The 20,143-nt window shown below is 44.5% G+C and overlaps 1 protein-coding gene across 3 annotated transcripts in view; it reads left to right on the forward strand.

Moving 5' to 3' along the window:
- Positions 1 to 492: 492 nt before the first annotated feature.
- The window catches only part of SKA1 (spindle and kinetochore associated complex subunit 1), a 31,139-nt gene continuing 11,488 nt past the window's right edge, over positions 493 to 20,143 (forward strand). Inside the window, exons 1-5 of one of the 3 annotated variants that reach the window (XM_054987160.1) lie at positions 493 to 577; positions 1,963 to 2,052; positions 7,579 to 7,703; positions 9,262 to 9,353; positions 11,560 to 11,700. In XM_054987160.1, the coding sequence (XP_054843135.1) occupies positions 529 to 577; positions 1,963 to 2,052; positions 7,579 to 7,703; positions 9,262 to 9,353; positions 11,560 to 11,700 (497 nt within the window). In that variant the 5' untranslated portion in view covers positions 493 to 528. The remainder of the gene's footprint in view (positions 578 to 1,962; positions 2,053 to 7,578; positions 7,704 to 9,261; positions 9,354 to 11,559; positions 11,701 to 20,143) is intronic. The other 2 variants (XM_054987161.1, XM_054987162.1) reach the window with 2 other exon arrangements.

Genomic DNA, 20,143 nt, shown 5'->3' on the forward strand with positions numbered 1-20,143 from the left:
CGTTGGAGGTGACTTGACGGCACATAACACACACACATTTTATTTCTATTTTTATAAATATATTTATATATTTATAAATAAATATAAACAAATATCTCATATATTTCACTTCTTTTTAATATATGTTTAATTTTTTATAAATATATTTTTATATTTATAAATACATATATTTCATATATTTCATTTCTCCTTTGCTGCTTCCACAGTGCTAAGACAACCAAGAAGGGCACGCAATCGCAGTTCCAATTTCATGATAAGGGTTTTAAATTAAATTCACGAGATTTGCTTCTCTGGGCTTCCAATGGAAACTAGACCCAGGTCCTCCACCAACGAGAAAGCGGGCTCCTGCGGAAGCTCAGGCGGGACGCTCTAGCCAAGTAATCTCAATAGGCACTAAGGGCGGAAGCAGTAACTTCCGGGCTTCCAGCGGCGTCTGGCGTCGTGACTTGTGCTGTGCTCGCGAGAGCTGGCTGCTTGGGCGGGTGTTTTGAATCCAGGCTGCAGGGAACGACGTTCTCTGTGCTGGAGATGGAAGAGAAAGAGAAGAGGAGCCCCCCTGAGCTTCCCGGGGAAGGGGGTAATGCTGTATTTCCTATTTGGGGAGAGGGTCAGAGGCAGGTGCTAAAGAGATCCATTAGACGGGCGCTCCTTGGGTTGCCAACCTCCAGTTGTTGGCTAGCGATCTGTAATTACAACTGATCTCCAGGCCACAGAGATCAGTTCCCCTGGAGGAAATAGCAGATTTTGGAGGATGGGTTTTATAGCATTGCATCCCTGCTGATGTCCTTCTCCTCTTGGAACTCTGCCTTCCCCAGGATCCACCCCCCAAATATCCAGGAATTTCTCAATCCAGAGCTGACAACCTTAAATTTTTATGGGGTGTGGGTAGGTGGGTTGTCTGGGGCAGCATCTCTTTATTGGTTTTGTTTTCTGGCTTGTTTAAAGTAATAGCTCAAGATGGGTAGCTGTGTTTGTCTGTAGCAGTAGGAAAGAGCAAGAGTCCAGTGGCACCTATAAGACTAACAACATTTGTGGTAGGTTATGAGCTTTCGTGAGTCACACCTCACTTCTTCAGAAAGCTCATACCCTACCACAAATGTTGTTAGTCTTAAAGATGCAACTGGACTCTTGCTCTTTTCTACTTGTTTAAGGTAAGTAGTGGGGTTTATGGTGCCTTCCAGATAAACAAGGTTTTACTTTTGTGTAAGCTTTCTAGGATGCAAGCTTGTGTCTTCAGGTGTACCATAAAAAAATACAGGATTTTATTTTTGCATAAGCTCTTGTGAATTAGAGCTCACTTCTTCAGACTCAATGAGGGGATCTTTGTTACGCTGTCACCTACAGTGGAGAACCTTTCCCACTACCTACTTTATTGTCCATTATATAGTGTACCCAGAGCTAAATTCTTGGCCAGAATCCTATCATTCACAAACACATATTCTGAAATCGAGAGGATTGTGTTTTTGTTATCTGACACTGATAATCATGTGTCCTATAGAGTCTCTCAGTTTGCACTCACAGCCAAAAAGATCTAAGGTGGTACTGAATGAGGCTGTTACGTGATTCCTGGGATAGTTTGGCATACTATTCTGTTTTAATTAATTTTAAGTAACCTTTACAAACTGTGATAATGGATTTAACTGTTTATTAGTTGATGTTTGGTAAATTGTGATGGCATACGGCTATAGACAATAAACTCTTCGGAACTTTGGAGCTATGCTGTTCTTTTTTGTAGTTTGCGGGGTGGGGGTGAGTTGGGGAGGGTTTTGCCTCTTGATCCTGCTGGGTTTTTTTTCATTAAGTTTCCAACTTACCTCCAAGATGTCTAGTACTGCTTTTTCTGTTGCTGATTTTCTATATTCTGTCTGTCCTTGGTTGTTTCAGCTGACTAAAAAGTGCTTAACTTCCTAATTCAGCATCTGTTAAAATCAGAGATAATAATCTTGCTTTTTTTCTTTTTAGCAGGGGCTTCCCCAGATTTAAATAGCTTGTGTTCCCACGTCAATACCAAGATTTCAAATATCAAGACATTACTTCGGTTAAGAAAGATAGGTAAGATAGCATGATGAGTTTGGAGAATGCCCGTTAGCTGCAGGTGAGTTGTTTGAGGTCTGAAACCTGAAATGACCCGCAATGATTGCAGGTGCATGAATTGGACTTAGGAAAACCCTGCTGCATCACGTCCAATTTCCATTTAGCAACCAGCTAGATACATCCTCGTAAGCCTAAATGCAGAGCATGAAGGTCAATACATTCCCATTTGTTCCCTTGTATCAGGCGTTTACAGGTACGCTAGTGTCGCTCCAACCAGCTTTTCCATTTAATCTCACCCAATTCCACTCCTTATTACAGCTCCTATCTCACATGGTTTTTGTTCATGCAGTCTCATGAGCCACAGCATTACCTGTTTGGGTGGTCATAGGGGACGCTTCTTCCCTTTGTCATCAGTGGAAAAGATGGTTGGATCCACGCTGCTGCCTCTGGAGACCCCCCACCTAACAATCATGACTGGTTGGGTGGAAAGGCCTTTTGTTGTTAGATGGAAGGTCAGATATAGTTGAGTACTCAACTAGTCAAAAACTTGCCTTAGTTTGTTGTTCCCATTGTTCTCTAATTCTGTAATCGTATTCATGTTGCTTTGTTCGTGGGTCGTCTTGGGCTGTTTGATTGCTCTGCTTTAGATCCTGTAATCTGCCTTGAGTCTCGGTGGGAAAGGTGGACTTTATAAATAAAATAAATCGAGTATTGTTGAAGCATCAAGTTTATTAAAACTCTAAATAAAGCTGCTTCAGTCATCCATGGGTTTGGTACTTAAGATCATGAGAAAAGCAAAGGAGGTCGTTGTTTTGAAAATAGTCGGATGGAGTTATTATAGCTGTTAATAAAGTTTTATAAGACTTCTATCATTGTGAATAGGTTTTTTCCCTCTTTGGCTTTTATCCTGGAACGCCAGAGCTTCTCATAGTTTTGAAGAAATTTTACATGGAAATAAAGCCAAGTAATAGCAATTATTGAAAATTAAGCACCTCTCTTTTAAAAGTGAAGTAGGCAGCCAGCCATTTCTTCAAGCACGCATCTGTACACAGAGAATCTCATCCATATGCTTGCAAACGAGGCGCAAAAGTCTCTTTTGGATTTTTTTTTTTGGGCAGGGGGGAATTACTGTACAAGTTTTCTACCTGATCCATCAGGTTGCTCTGATGAGGGCAGAAAGACAGGGTATATACATTTTGTAATTGTGGAGAGTGCCCTCAAGTCATAGCTGACTTATGGTGGCCCCTGGCGGAATTTTCATAGCAAGAGACTAACAGAGGTGGTTTGCCACTGCCTGCCTCTGCAACCCTGGTCTTCGCTGAAGGTCTCCCATCCAATTACTAACGAAGGCTGACCCTGCTTAGCTTCTGAGATCTGACAAGATCAGGCCTGTCTGGGCTTTCCAGGTCAGGATATATTTTGTAATTAAAAAACTCAAGTAACTATTCATTGAAATGTATGGCGATAGATCTGTAAAGGGTTTCATGTCAGACTACTGCCTTTGGTCGCCACCTTTACAACCACTGTTCACCACCTACATCTTGCCAGTTCTAGATCCAGATAAACCCCAACGAGAGAGCCACGTATATAGGAAAGGAAAAGCAAAAGCCGTGGCCAACTGACTAGGAAAATATCAAAAAGTGTATTAGAAAACAATTCTATCAGAGTGAATTATACAATAAGTGCAATAAACATTCCTGTATCACAATCAATGCAGCTCTTTAGGGAAGCCCCGGTAAACACCTCTCCACCCCGTCCGAAGAAGGGGTAACACAGACTGCCCTAGAGTACTTATTAGGCTATGTACTAAGCCTGATTTGGAACAATGAATACAACCAAATACAATTACAATTATGTGCAACAGTTATTGTAAAAGTACTTCACAGTGCCAATAAGGTCATAGGAAAATAAATTCAATTACTAACTGCTGAAACCAATCAAATTGCAACCGCGACAGGTTAGCTAGCAAATGAACATCCCGTATCGGATTCTCCTTCCAAGCAGTTACAACTGAAAAATACAAAATAGCAATCAATAATCCATTCCAATATTGCACATATTCCCACCATATCTTGTAGGCATATACTCACTTCTTGCAGAAACAATTCACAAGTATTCCAAATCAAAAGCATAATGGCGGCTCGCTCTCAGGCGTAAGCACAGCCTAATGGAACGTAAATTCTTAAGTACCATCAAGCCTGAGGGCATTGAAAATAATTTAAAGCACCAGAGTCCTGATCCGTCCTCACAAGAAGGCAGTAAAGTCACAGTTTAAGTTTAGTCCCTTAGGTTCAACAGTACAAAGTCTATGGATCCACCATGCCTCCTTCCTTCGGAGGTCCCTTTGTGCTAAAAGCGGGTCCTTGCAATTGCTTACATGAAGCACAGAATAAACAAAGTCCGTGTCCTTGTGATTTTTTTCTTTAAAATGAGAGACCATCGGAGCTTCCTCCACTTGGCGTCGTATCCTGGAGCGATGTTCTAGAATCCTGGTCTTTATTGTTCTACTAGTACATCCTATATACACTAATTTACATACACACACAATCATATATACAACATTCTGTGTATTACATGTAGATGGTACTTAAGAATTTACGTTCCATTAGGCCGATACGGGATGTTCATTTGCTAGCTAACCCGTCGCGGTTGCAACTTGATTGGTTTCAGCAGTTAGTAATTGAATTTATTTTCCTATGACCTTATTGGCACTGTGAAGTACTTTTACAATAACTGTTGCACATAATTGTAATTGTATTTGGTTGTATTCATTGTTCCAAATCAGGCTTAGTACATAGCCTAATAAGTACTCTAGGGCAGTCTGTGTTACCCCTTCTTCGGACGGGGTGGAGAGGTGTTTACCGGGGCTTCCCTAAAGAGCTGCATTGATTGTGATACAGGAATGTTTATTGCACTTATTGTATAATTCACTCTGATAGAATTGTTTTCTAATACACTTTTTGATATTTTCCTAGTCAGTTGGCCACGGCTTTTGCTTTTCCAGTTCTAGATCCAGAGCAGACGCTGTTCTTTCCCTCATCATTCTTTCCCTCCTTGTTCCCTAGGCATCTTTAAACAACATGCGGGAAGCAGCACATTATTTATTTATTATTTACTTCATTCATACCCCACCTTCCTTCCTAACGGGGGAACCAAAGTGACTTATATCACTTTCCTTACCTCTATTTTACCCTCACAACAACCTTGTGAGGTAGGTTGGGATGAGAGGGTGTGACTGGCCAAAGTCACCCAGCAAGCTTCTACAGCAGAGAGTGGAGTCAAGCCAGGGCCTCCCAGAACCCAGTAGGGCTTCCCAAACTATCTGCTAGCCACGTTCTGTTTGGATGCCTGGGGAGGCAAGGGGTATAAGGTGTTCTAGCTCCTGGGTGACGTAGTAGTAGAGGCTGTTGTACCCACCTGCCTCACTTTACCTCCTCATGGAGCTGGAGTGTACTTATAGAGGCTACATGTAGAGGTATACGGTTCTCTTCTGCATGGTTGGGAACCTTGAAAAAGCAGTTTCCAGCTGAATGGAGAGGAACCATATGTGTGCAGGCTCAACGCTAATGTGCTCAGGCTTAACATTTGTGTTCCAGCGAACACCACACATAGGTGAGGGGCACAGTTTGCTACCACAGTCCCACACTTCCCACTCTACCAATGAGTAAGATTGACAGCTGCCCATAAATGTGCATTCTTGAGCAAGAATTTTTCTTTATTTAAGCTATAAACAGTAAACGTAAAAGATGAAAAACACAACATTCTAAAAAAAAATACACTAACAATACATATAAACATAAAATAACAAACAAGACAAGTAGCTAGCAACAATAAAGGAAAAATACAGTTTAAAAAGACAAGAAAAAGACTAAAACTAAACTACAAGTTCTAATTTTCTCTGCAACAAATATATATTGTTTTCAAAGTCTAACTTATTCCGTGTTAAACATAAGAGCCCTCTTTTGTCTGTTGTTCACGATTCTTAATCCATAAATCCGGATATCATCCAGTCATTATCTATTTCATGTAAAAAGTCTATAAACGGTTTCCATTCAACCAAAAATGCAGATAACGTCTTCTCTCTGATCAGTAAAAGTAAGTTTTGCCATTGACGCAAACTCCAAAACTTTTATCCACCGTTCCTCCATTGTAGGCAATGTTGGAGTTTTCCATTTTCCAGAAATGTACATTCTGTGCATGTTTAGAGTGGCCTGCCTGAGGAAGGCGTCCATGCTTCTGTCATTCCACAAATTATGTAGAATAAAATTGTTCAGAAAGGCATATTTATAAAGGACTATAGTGTAACAGAGTGGTTTAGGAAGATGCTTTTATAAAGAGAACAGGACTGTAGTCTATGCCACTGTATATGATCTATTTGTTGTATGTCTTCTCTTGTTCTTACAGCCTGGTTTTCCACTTTGGTAATTCTGTTTTCTGCATCGCTTGATGAATAGTGTCTGATATTTTCTTTGCCCTTTTATTTATTATTTATTTGATTTGATTTATATCTCGCTGTCTCTATGAATGGGCTCAGGGCGGCTCATATCATCAATAAAATACAATAAGTTAATCATCAACTTTAAAAACACACTTAAAACTTTCACTAAAATACTCCAAGTGCCATTATGCATCGGCTACTTGAGATACTGATCAAAAATCTGCAGAGGTCGTAGCATGTGGGCAGAGCGCATGACCGAGGGCAGTCATAGAAGAGGTGGTGATCCTCAATGGAATAGGGGGGGACACCCTCTGGTCCTCAGCCAAAGGCCCGGTGGAACATCTCCATTTTACAGGCCTGGCGGAACTTTTCTAATCATTGTAATCCTAGTCCTATTTCATTGCTTATTAGATGTCATATACGATTTCCATTGTTTTTCATCGTGTAGTCTGCCTTGAGAAAGACATACTATAAATATAGTGAATTAAATGAATTATCCCCTCATAAAAATCTGAAAAGGACGACTTCCCTCACTTGTTCAGAAAAGATTTATGCTGCAAGATTTGACAATATTTGGCCTGGTTATTGAACAGAGTGTGAAATCTTAAGTCTAGGAGGTGACGAAGGAAAAATGCAGAAAATGGGACTTGATTACCTATGGAGCTATTGATGCGGAATGGTGATTGAACTGAATTAATTTTCCTGTTGTTACATTGTGGCCTGAAGAAAGACATTTTGGTCTGAAACGAGCGAAGAGAAATTGCCGGCTTGTACTCGTTGCCATCTACTTACCTTGCCACTTACCTACTTGGAGCGCTGTCCTTCGGACGACATGTTACGCCACAGCTTGAACCTTTAGGAACTGTATACTTACCCATTGTGGTGAAAGACTGATTTTTACTGGGACTCTGAATGTCTATCTTGTAGTGACTGTAGATTTTGTAATTGCAGTTTGTGTATATATGTAAACTACGAGTATTTTAATGATTGTGCCTCTTCACTTCTTTTTCCTTGGTGTACTAACAGTTGATGTGAGACAATGTATTGGATGTCATTGCTGGTGGGATCTTTCTTGAAGTGTATGATTTCCCTCCCTTATTTGCCAGGCCAGGAGCCGTCTCTGAAGACCGTGCTTGGCAAGATTCTCCACGAGATGTTTCTCTTCAACGACTTGCTCAATAAGATGGAACTGGAATGTCTGCATCAGGAAAGGCAGAAAGAACAACTCAAGGTCGCTGAAACTGTTCATTGAAATCTGCGTAGGGAGGTCTTTGGGAAGCGTTAACGGAGTTCGGGACGATGCGCTTTTGACCTTTTTTACATGCATCACAGGGCTCATTTCGAGGGGGAACGCGCCGGAACACAGTTCCGGCAGTTCCCCAAAGAGGTCACATGTCAAGTGGCCCCGCCCACCTGACTCTCGGCTACTTTGGGCCTGTTTCAGCCTGGATTGGGGCCGAAATGGCCCGGATCGGGCTTCTGACGGGTGGTGGATCACTCTCCCACTCAGCAGTGGCCCGATTCTGACCATTTCGGGCCCCTTTTCGGCCATTTTCAGCCCCTTTTTGCCATTTTGGGCCCCATTTCGGCCCTGAATGGCCAGGATTGGGTCCAAAACAGCCAGGATAGGTGATGTCAGGGGTGTGTGGCACATGCGAATAAGTTATGCTAAGGACACACTTCCGGTGATGTCAAGGGGTGTGGCATATGCAAAACAGTTATGCTAATGAGATATGCTAATGAGTTCCTCCAGCTCTTTTTCTACAAAATGACCTCTACACGCATGGAAAGAATGCAAAATTCTCACACGTGAGGTAGGGAAAGCTTCTGGCGGGGGGGGGGGGCAAGAGATGAGGTAGATGAGGAGGAGAACTACAGGGGCAGGGCTGAAGATAGAGTTGCCAATCTTACATTCAGCAGCTCTGCTCCCACATTCTTCCCCTTCTGTATAGTGGAGGGGCTCCAGAGGGACAGGGTGGCCATTTCCTACAAGTTGTAACCCTGTCCTGTTCCCGTTCGATGAGTTTTCCACCAGCCCTCCTAGGCCAATACTGTTTCATTTTCATGAGAGCCAGTGTTACGTAGCAGATCTGCTGTGATCTGAGAGTTCAACTCTTGCCGTCTGCCAAGAACTCAGTCATGTCAGAAAAGAACAGGGAGACCTTTTTCGTTACGTGGTGACAGCAGCAAGAGTGCTACATGCAGTGAAATGGAAAGCAGATATGTACCCTAATGTGTCAGAGTGGATAGATAGGATCTATGAATATGCACCGATGGCTAAATTAACTACTTATGTACATAAAAGACCAATAGCTGAATTTTGAGAAAAACGGAAGGAGTTCTTTGACTGATTGATTAAAGTAACTTGATACAAAGATAAAACGCAGGGAAATAATTAACTAAAATAGTTGGTATTAAAGTATGTATGTATAAGTAACCAAGGAGCGGGAAGGAGAGCTATTACACAATTAAGTTTTATTATTATATATTCTGATTGTTTTTTTCTGCTAGTTTAATCTCATTTTAAATGTAGCCCTTGTAAAAGTTTTTATGCACTTTCTATTGCTATCTCTTTTTCTTTTTAAATAAAATTTCTATATAAAAATAAACTCAGTAGGTAGCCTTTGGAAATCTCCCTTATCTTTCACCACCCCACCACCCCAATCTGTAATATGGGTATAGTAATCTCAGCCAGAGCTGCTGCTAGAGTTACAAGAAGATAACACGTTTGGCTTTGAACCCTGAAAGCTCGATTTTAATGCTCATTATTATTGTTGATTTAATGATAGGAGCTGCAGGAAGCCATTGAAGGGGACTATAATGAAGCCCAGCAGCTCGAAGAAAACATGCCCCTCCACCTACCCAACGCACTCCCTGCCAGGTATGTTTTTTGTTGCTACAGCAGCGGTAAGAAAATTAGGAGCTCCTGTGCCGGATCATTCCATTGTCCTGTTCCACATGATGCCCACCCGGATAACCCCAGAAGGTTTACAGTTAGGGCACGTCGGCCAGATGTTCCCTCTCCGGTTGCCATCTTAGAACGTCGCCTCCTGCACAGGAGTAAACGATTTCCCCAAATACAGCCACTTACAGTTTCGATATATTGTCGAAGGTTTTCACGGCTGGAGAACGATGGTTGTTGTGGATTTTCCGGGCTGTGTCGCCGTGGTCTTGGCATTGTAGTTCCGGACGTTTCACCAGCAGCTGTGGCTGGCATCTTCAGAGGTGTAGCACCAAAAGAAAGAGATCTCTGAGAGATCCTGCGTCTCTAACCAGCCCGATTCTCTATTCAATCCTGGAAAATCCACAACAACCACTTACAGTTTCCTTTCTGTAAACAAAAAAGCATCTGGGTGGGGGGGACGGACCCAAATTTATGAGTGATCCAAGAAAAGGTTGCTCCAGTGAGCCGTTGTGGGTGCTCTGGAGATATGCAGCCCTTCGTGACCAAAAACCTACATGTGGCATTTTTACTCCTAGATGCATGGAAAATTTGTTTTGGGATGGAAACATGCCCCAAATTCAGTATGGGCAAGCCTTCCTTCCTTTCGAGAGGGTGGATTGGAGGTTATGTTGCTTGCTTTTTCACTCCCTGTTCGCTCCAAGAAATCCATGGCCATTTTGTCGCCTCTGTGCTTGCAAGCGGAGCACAAAGGCTTGGCTGTATCTTTTTGTATCCTAAAAGGTCTGGGTCTGCCCTGGATTTTTATGCTTTCCCAGTGTCAGGGCTTGCAGTGGCCACCACTGGGCAGGGAACTGCACGGTCTGCTCCTGACATCAAAGGGGGGGCCAGGGATTCTGCAGGACCCTGCTCTGTGGAAGGAGGGGCGGTATACATCACCCAGACTCCCTCTCAATCCACTCGCTGGCCTGCTCAACCTGTGCCACTCACCCTCTTTGGCCTCTGCCATCTCCTCCTCCTTCATCCATTCTCCTCCTAGCCTTTGCTCTCACACTGCTCTGCTTCCACTCCATGCCATCACTCCTTACTCACACCCAACCACCCCAGAGCTCTTCCCAGCCAGCTTTTATAGGGCCTTTTCTCAGCACCCCACCCTCCTTGCAGGTCCTGCCTGCCAGGCCACTCCCCTCCTTGGCCTCGCAGCATTGCCCTGGGCTGTCTCAAGCTGCTGCAGCTGGGGTAGCTGGTTGGGCTGCCTGGATCAGCAACAGCTGCGTTATGTTGGCTGGCTGCCAGGCCTCTCTGGCTGAGCTGATTACTGAAGGTAGGCCCAGCTGTGGCCCCTTGGCTGGCTGCCCAGCTCTTCCTACAGAATGCTTTCAGCAGCTCCACCTGGAGGGGCTTGCTTGTGAGCATCTCCTGAGCCAAGCTGCTGTCTTCAAGCTGAGATGGAGGCTGGGGCGTGGCTCTGAGCTGCTGTGTCTGCTTCTCCCTGCCAGGTAAGAGCTCTGTTTGGGCTGCTGCTGGGCCCCTATTCCCCTTGCCTTGGCCCTTTTCCTCTGGCCTGCTTAGCTCCCTCTTCTCCCCCTGGAGGGTGAGACTAGCTGGTCTCTCCCTGCTCCCTCCAGCCCTCTGAGGCTTTGGCCTTTCGCTCCTTTACCCTGGAGTAGGCAGGTCCTGGACCTGGTTGCTGGCTGGGGCGGCAGGACCGCTGCCTCCCCGTTGCCTCCCACTGTTCCCTCCTGGCAAGTCTGGGGGCTGGGACTCAGACCCCGGACACCCAGGACATTCTGTTCTTTGTTGAATACTCGCTTGAAACAACTTGACGGGTCAAATCCTGAGGATCCCATTCCACTGATGGAGGGGGGCACCTTCCCTTGGTTTTCGCCTTTTGCAGCAGTACAAGCTACCCTATGCTGGGGGCAGGGGGAGGCGCTGCCATTAGCAGAGCAGATCGATGGGATTCCAACCCTTATAATTTTTTCCCTGCCTCTGAGATCTCTATTGTGCTGCCCTGCTGTGAGAAAATCAGCAGGAGCAAAAGAAACACCGTGTTCGTTTTACTCGCCAGGCTCATCGGAGCAAATGAGCGATGGCTTACCCGAAGTGCCCGGAGTGAGACTATTCGTCAAGCGCGCTTGTGGCTGCTCATGGCGAGCTTTCTCTGTCTCTGTTTGCTTGACAGTGCTGCGAGCTTGCCTGAGAAGAAGGAGGAACAGTGCAAAGAGGCTGAGCCGGGGCGCCCAAAGAAGCCGGGGAAGGAGTCCAAGCACCACGTTAAAGAAGCGCCCTTCATAACCGTCGAGGAATTTGAGAGTGTTCCTGCGTAAGTAAGAGATGTCGGGCTCTGGACCTTTGTGGGTCACTTTGCATTCAGTGTCGCTCCAGGCCTACAGCCAATGATGTGGGCCGGTTCTTTCCAATTAATGTGTGACCTTCCCCTTTCCCCAGCTCCGCCACTCCCCCTTGTATGATGGTGACATGCCTCAGGTAGGGTGAGCCACCGTACGCTGCCACCACTCTGGGGTTTAGGGTCCCTTGGGAAGGCCCAGAGTACCCTCCCAACCCTTCTGACCTCCGTAGCTTGGCCAATAAACAGGCACGAGGACCAAGCAGAGTAACAACAAACAAAAGGTTAATTTACAAGGAGGTCAGTTAATAACAAGCAAACAAGGTGCATTAGCAACAATAGATGAGTGAAAGCAAAATAAACCAAAGGCCCTAGCGCGACTGAACTCCCTGTCCCTCTGTCTGCCAGGCCTGCCTTCTCACCCTACCTGGATGAGGGCCTCTCCCCCTAGCAGAAACCTCCTCTGGCCTGCTCCCTGGGAGAAAACCGCAGGCTTTCCCCCCTCTCAGGCTTAAATAGCACTAGCCCCCTGTGTTCTGATTGGTCAAAAAGGGCGCCAAAACGGCCCAGGGGCTCCTGGGAATTGTAGGCAGGCCTACTTCCACTGCTAACAGGCTTCTGAGGCCTTGCTAGGCCTTCCTAGCACAGCCAGATCATGACAGATGGTTTCTCTTCTGATGGTCTCCTTCCTTTTTCCTTCCACGTTTCTCCTCTCTGCTCCTGTCCACTCCTTCCTGACCCTTCCCTTTTCTTCTGGCTTTTGGAGGCTTCTGCTTCCCCAGCTCTTATTTCATGTCCCCCTCAAGACCCTTCCTATCTGGAGGAGACTCAACTCTCTGCTGGGACGTAGCAATCAGAGTGCCATACTTGGATCTGGAAGACCCCAGTTCAATTCCCTCCCCTGCCATGGAAGCTTACTGGGTGACTTCGGGCTGGTCACACCCTCTTACCTCACAGGATAGTAAAGAGTCCAGTAGCACCTTTAAGATGAACCAACTTTATAAGCTTTCGAGAACCGCAGCTCTCTTCGTCAGATGCATGGAGGGTACGAAGAAACTGGCCAGAGATATATGGGTGGTGAGGGAGAGGGTGCAGGGAGTGAGGGCCATGTAAATGTAAATCAGTTGCAAAAGTCTTGAAAGAGGTGGAGTGTGCAGTCCAGGCTGGGCGTGACCCCTTCCCTCCATTGCTGAATCTGAATGGAATGCCTGAAGGCAGTTGCTTCTGGTAATGAGATAACCATCCCGAGTCTCTATTCAATCCAGGTCTGACTGAGTCAAATTTCTATATTAATTCCAGTTCAGCAGCTTCCTGTTGGATTTTGTTTTTGAAATATTTCTGTTGAACTATGGTGAACTTTAAGTCCTTGATGGAGTGTTCTGGTAGATTGAAGTGTTCTCCTACTGGTTTCTGGATGTTGCCATTTTTTAGGTCAGATTTGTGTCCGTTTATTCTTTTGCGCAGAGATTGGCTGGTTTGTCCTATGTACAGAACGGAGGGGCATTGTTGGCACATACGGGCATATATCACATTGGAGGATGAGCTGCTGTAAGAGCAAGAGATTGTGTAGTTGACGCCATTGGGTCCTGTAATCGTATTTTCTGGGTAGATACGTGGGCAGAGTTGGCATCTGGGTCTGTTGCAGGGCCTGGTACCTGTGCTGGTGACTCTCAGTTCATGGTTGTTAGTGAGAAGTCATTAAAGGTTGGGGGGCTGTCTGTAGGCAAGGAGAGGTCTTCCACCCAGGGCTTGTGTGAGAGAGGCATCGTTTTCCAGGATGGGTTGTAGATCACTGATGATACGTTGGATGGGTTTGGGCTGGGAACTATAGGTGACAACCAGTGATGTTCTGTTGAGGAGACTGATGTCAGCTGCTTTGAGTCCCCAGTATTTTATTTATTTACATCATTTATAGTCCATCTTTCTCACTGAGACTCAAATTGGATTACATAGTGTGAGATTAGTACAGTCAACATCAAGGGTAAATAAATACAAGTTTACAAAGAGCATTAGCAAAAATCCAATACAGAGTTGAAGAAATGCTGAAACAGAGCATCAGCAATTCCAGAGAGCCAGTTTGGTATAGAGGTTAAGAGCGGCAGGACTCTGATCTGGAGAACTGGGTTTGATTCCCCACTCCTCCACTTGAAGGGGGCTGGGTGACCTTGGGAGCTCCCGGAGCGCTCTCAGTGCCACCTACCTCACAGGGTGATTGCTAAGGAGATAATAATAGCATACTTTGTGTGTTAAGTGGGTGTTAAGTTGTCCTGAAGGACAGAATATACACTGAATGTTGTTGTTATTATTATTATGACTGACATTAGACAACATAGAACTACCCAGTAGGATCATACTTGAAGCACAGGTAGCACATAGGAGCAACAGATAGGACGTAAGGTAGCATAGTGGTGAAGTCTATGGGAGAAAGGTGGGGTATAAATGAAATAAATTACCCAAACTTGATTCCCCCCCCCCTTGTAGAGCTTAATGGTGGCATGATGGGACACTACACCACACTGCAATAACAAGATTCCTTTACAGTCCATTAAAGTTCGTTAAAGGAGAGACTTTTTTCACTTGATATATTTTCAGTCTTCTCCCTTATCTCTGTGTCCAGCTTCTTCAAACTCCTTCATTTAACAGGAGGTGGGATAGATTCTGCAAATCCATTCTGTTAGGAGAGGCGCTTTCTTCCAGCAGGATATCCCCCGACTCAAGAGCCTTTTTACCTCTTGTGCCAGAGTATGGCTCTTTCTGCTGGAGGAACGTGCCTCCTCTAGTGGAATACACCTTCCGGATCCGACACTTTTTTTTTAAACCAAGAGTTTTCCAGATGACAAAAATAAACACAAATTGAATAATAAATAGTATTTCTCATGAAGCAAGTTTGTATATAAACAGAGTATTAAAACATTGCTATTTTAATCACATAAAATACAGCACTGAACATACAGCTGCATTCTCAATTTAAGGCAAGCAAAGAAATCCCGCAAAGCCTTTGACATTTCCAGTTAGCTAGCGGCAGAGTCTGTCAAAAAGGATTCGCCTTTTGAAGCAGGTCTTTCAATAGAGCAATAGTTTTTGAGTGAATGTGTCAAACTGAGTCACCTTTTGTGCATCGTAAATAAGGAGTTAACTTCTCTTTAACTTTCTCCTCGCTGTCTTGGACTAGGGTTCAAGCTAAAGATTATGGCTGCTTTCTACAAAGTTTTTCCTGAATCTCCGTAATTTCATAGGTTTTTTTTCTACACTAGTCCCATCATATTCCTATGCCCTGTTGTCAATTTTTAAATCCCTGATTCCACTTTGTCACCCAGCCTTTCTCTATTTGGGACTGCGGTTCTTCTGTTTGTTACAGTAGTAGAAACTCCTAGTAGAAACTACGGGTGTCCTACACTTCTATTCTGGCTGTTTTACGCAACTCTCTAGAACGGCATCTTGTCCATATTAAAACAACTCCTCAGTAAACTGCTGGATCACCAGGGCAGACCGCTGCCCTTTTGAGATCCACTTTCAGGATCCCTTCGTCCTGTTTTTGACGAGGGACTTTCCAAAGTATTTTCAATATCCCTAACCAGGCTTGTGGTCTCAGAGGAAACTGGAGGCTGTTGGAAGGACTTTATCGAAATGTGGCTCAGTCTTCACTTGGAGCAGTGGCAGAGAATACGCTTTCTCTGTCTCCATGCTAACCTCTCAAAAAACTATTTGCTGGAAACTGCTTCTTCTTCGCTGAAAGTTGCACTTTTATTTTAGTGCAAATATCTGGGGAACTTTTTCGCCCTTCTCGAACTGGCCAGCTGTATAATAGCATCTCCTGAGTGTTGCTATGGTTTGACTTTTTGAATTAGAATGACTTGTACATGTAACTAGGAAGAGATGCTTTCTAGCCAGATCACATTTGCTGTGTGCCGAGTGTGTTTGTGATGGGTTGGAAGATGTGCATGCATGTGAGACCCAGCTCTGGTGAAATACCTTTTTTTGGTTTTAAGTTTCATTCTGTACTAAAAAAAATAAGGAGGAGTTTCGTGATACCTTAAAGACTTTAACAAGTTTTTATACTAGCATGAGATTTTGTGGACAAGCCTACTTTATCAGATGCCTGTATTGGTCCTCACTAAGCGGATATACGTATGTATGTATGATTAGGAAGGGGGGAAGTTCTAAATAACAGGGTCAACAGGCCATGGAATATACGAAGCAGAGAGGAAATACATAGGCTGTTTTCACATGTCCTTAAAATAGCATGATACTCATGGAAAGCTGCCAGGTTCCTCGCACGATTGTTGACACCATCTGCGATGATGGTGCCTTCGTGGCTGCCTGCCTCCGATTTGTAAATGGATGGCGTCAAAAATCGCCCAAGGAAGCCGGCAGCCTTCCGTGAGTATAGCGCTACTTAAAAGACGTGTGAAAACAGCCATAATTATGTAAAATTCAAATGTGATAAAGTACATAAGCTGTTCACCATTACAATATTACCAGCTACTTGCAGAGAGGTAGAACGTCTGCTTGGCATTCAGAAAGTCCCGAGTTCAATTCCTGGCATCTCCAGGTGAAAAGGACCAGTTAAGAGGTGATGTGAAAGACCTCCACTCTGAGACCTTGGAGAGCAGCTGCCAGTCTGAGTAGACAACACTGACCTTGATGGACCAACGGTCTAATTCAGTATAAGGCTGCTTCAGGTCCCTTATGATTCATGATGCCACTCTATTTCTGCTGATGGCTGTGATGGTTGAGCAAACCTCTATCCTTGTTAGGTCCTTGCGAGGGTGGGAGAGAAGATTTTCATTACTCAGATTTTTTCTTGATGAATTCTAACGGTGATTCTATGGGGGAATTTCTCTTTGAAGTTCTTTTGCTGGAGAATGGGGACTTTTTAGATCAGCAACAGCGTGTTCTGGAAGTAGTTTTACATTCTGCATCTTTGATGCTAAACCAAAAAGGGGCATGTGCTATGGGGCAAAGGAATAGAGTTCTTTAAAGCATGTTAAGTGCCCTGAGCTAACTGGGTGGATAGAAGTATCAATAGATTCTCTGGAGCTGAGGATGTACAAGTTGCTGTCTTTGTCCTTCTGACTCCCCCTCCATAACTGAATATGTAAATAGGCAATAAACGAGGGTGGCGGTGGTAAAAGGACTGAGAAACTAAGCAGTAACTTGGCAATTTTTTTTTTTACATTTGATTTATATACTGCCCTTCAGGACAACTTAATGCCCACTCAGAGCGGTTTACAAAGTGTTATTATTACCCCACAACAATCACCCTGTGAGGTGGGTGGGGCTGAGAGAGCTCCAGAGAACTGTGACTCGCCCAAGGTCACCCAGCTGGCTTCGTAGAGGAGTGGGGAATCAAACCCAGCTCTCCAGATTAGAGTCCCGTGCTCTTAACCACGACACCAAACTCTTAACCACTACACCACCAATTAGGAGGCCACGAACAGTCCAGTTTGCAGCCTGTTTCTTTGCATGGTTAGTGGGGCTGGAGCTTCAGCTCTGGGGCTGTGGCTCAGTGGTAAAGAATCTGCTTTGCACTCAGAATGCGCAGGTTCAATCCCCAGCATCCAGCTAAAAGGTGAGGTGTAAGATCTCTGCCTGAGACCTTAGGGAGCTGCTTCCACTCTGAGTAGACAAGACTGACCTTGATTGACCAAGAATCTGATTTGGTGCAAGGCAGCTTCATGCATTTGGGCAATCTCTTGCTTTCCTCATCTAAATAGTCCCGTCCACCCCAGTCTTCCTTGCTACTTACTGAGGCTTTGTTATTCACTTATTGAAGTGCTATTTGCACAGGGGGTTTCTTATCTGGTGCTGCATCATCCATAGGAAATCCATGCCAAAGAGGATATGAAAGATCTTTCATCTGAGATCCTGGAGATCTGTTGCCAATTAGAACAGAAATGCTAACCACGATAGATCAGTGGTCTGACTCAAAAGAAGGTACCTTCATGTACGTGTGAGCTGGGAGAAAGAGGTAGGATGGAAACAGGGTATCTCTTCCCCTCCCCCAAATCCCAAGTGGAAGATGCATCCAATATAGTGGCTAGGGGTGTGCACTTGAAAAAGATTCGGGTTTTCCGAAGTGGTAAAACAATTTGGAATAACCGAATAATAGCAGGTGCATAAACCGCTTCAGTATGCTCCGTAAAGATTCGGGAATCTTTACAGAGCACACTGAAGCTCAAAGCCTTTCTTGCCCTCTCCCATTGTGTGAAGAAAGCAGCTCTGAAGCTTTCAGAAAGCTTTGCTTCGATATTTCCAAATTAGCTCAGCAATGCTGGGGCTGATTCAGAAATACCGAATCTACCTGAATCGGAAATCCGAAGCACACATCCCTGGTGGTGGATTAATTTTCAAAAGTGCTCTACAACTCCTTTTTGCAATGAAATAGTATGACCTGGCAGATGTCCTGGATTGATCCTCTGTCTACTACAGTTCTGTCCAAGGACTTCAGAGCAACGTATATACGTCTCCCTTCTTCATTCAGATGGATTATATGGAGACAGAGTAACTAGTACAAGATCACCCAGTGGGCATCATGGGTGAGTAGGGTTTAGTAAGTAGATCAAGATGCCATGACCAGGACACGGGGACATGCTTCATTTTCACTTGTTTCTTGGGGTGGCACAAGAATTGTCCCTCTCTGAAGCCAACATTAGTGATTCAGCTCTTGAACCTTTCTAGCTGTTGGCTTTTCTGTCCAGTACCTTTGCATCCTAACAGTAGCCGAAACTCCTCATTCCGTAACTCGAGTGTGCCACTTAGAAAACCTGCTGTATTTCCCTTTATACCTTTGTCGGCTTAATACCAGAGCCAAATTAAAAGTTAATATAGATGAGCTTTTGGGAATCCTTGGTGTAATAAGAAAATTGCATAGCAAAGTCTGACTCATAAGGCTGAAGCGTCAGCATTTATCATGGCTCCTGTTTCAGAAAAGAGACATTCTTCCTTCCCAGCTTCATCTTGAGCTGTGCAGATCTTCATCAGTGGTCATTTAGCTAGGACAAAGGCATGGAGAAAGCGTGAGTCCCCCACTTGTCTCCTTCTCTCATTGCATTACAACTGTGACTATTCTGGCATCTCTTCCCTTTGTTTCCTCTGCATTAGATTTGGGAGGAAAAGGTAATGAGTTGCAACGGATGTGATTCCTTCTCAGGCTAGAACATGACCTTGGATGGTATGGAGAACCAGAAGGGTGGGAGAGAAGGAAATGGTCCAGGAGGTGCCAAGGAGGAAGGCAGCATGGCAGCAGAGAATCTCCATAGGAGCAGGGAGCCTCGAGCACAGAGGTCAGGCAGGCAGGAAAGTGTCTTGGATGTATTGTCAGGAACCAATGTAAGGCCCAAGAGGGAGATGAAGAACGGGCCTTATGCATGCAAGAGTCCCATGTAATATTTAAGGGGCCCAACCACCTGAGTGGGGGCTGACTATATAGGTCTCTCTCGCACCATTGGTACCAGATACGAAGCAACTGCCAATTCCACGGGGAACAGCCGCATTCTTAACCCCCACCTGCTCGGTTGGGTCTTTTAAAATTCTGCCCCATCTGCAGGGGAGTCACTTGTGGCGAAAACTGCTCTCGTTTTATTTATGTATTATTTTCGTTGTTGATAGTCCTCCTTTCTCATTGACACTCAAGGTGGATTACACGGTGTGGGTCAGTACGGTCAATATCAAAGATGTATTCCAATAAACATGTGATGGGTATATTCATGCAAATTTGCAAAGATTTAAAAACTCGAAGAAATCCAGTACAGAGCTGACGAAATGCTGAAATACAGCATAAGCAATTCTGTGGCTGACATTAAACAATATAGGAACTAACTACCAAATGGAATCATATATATAGCAATGTTAGTGAAGTCTACGATCCCTCAATATTTACAGCAATAGTAGTAAAATCTGTGGTCCCTCCTTATTCCTTTACTAATAGGTTTCATCCTTACAGTACAGTCCTCCTATCTGAGTAAAAAGCCCTCTTGAACCCTGCTTAGAGGCGAGCACGAACCGGAAAAATGGCAGTGCGTTGTGGTTCGTGGTTTGTTGCATTTCACGAACCATGAACCGGCATGAAATTGCCCGGTTCACGAACCGGTTCATTTGGTTCGTGAGTGCGTCACTTCTGAATCTGCAGAAGGTCGGCAGAAAGCCCCTCCCCCGGTTGCCCAGGAAACTGATTGATTGGCACCAGGCTGTCTGCAGCGACGAGCCAAAAAACGAACCAAATGAACCAGCCTAAAAATCATAGCACTTCATTGCGGTTCATCAAAAATGTGCCCCGATGAACCAACGGTTCACGAACCAAAAAAATGGCCTGGTTCATGATGAACTTTGGTTCATATTTCAGTTCATGTCCATTTCTAATCCTGTTCAAAGGGCCCCTGAAAACATAGAGACTACACCCATGTTGTCTCTGAAGCCA

The sequence above is a fragment of the Eublepharis macularius genome, chromosome 8 (genome assembly GCF_028583425.1).
Source record: "Eublepharis macularius isolate TG4126 chromosome 8, MPM_Emac_v1.0, whole genome shotgun sequence".
NCBI classification, from domain to species: domain Eukaryota; kingdom Metazoa; phylum Chordata; class Lepidosauria; order Squamata; family Eublepharidae; genus Eublepharis; species Eublepharis macularius.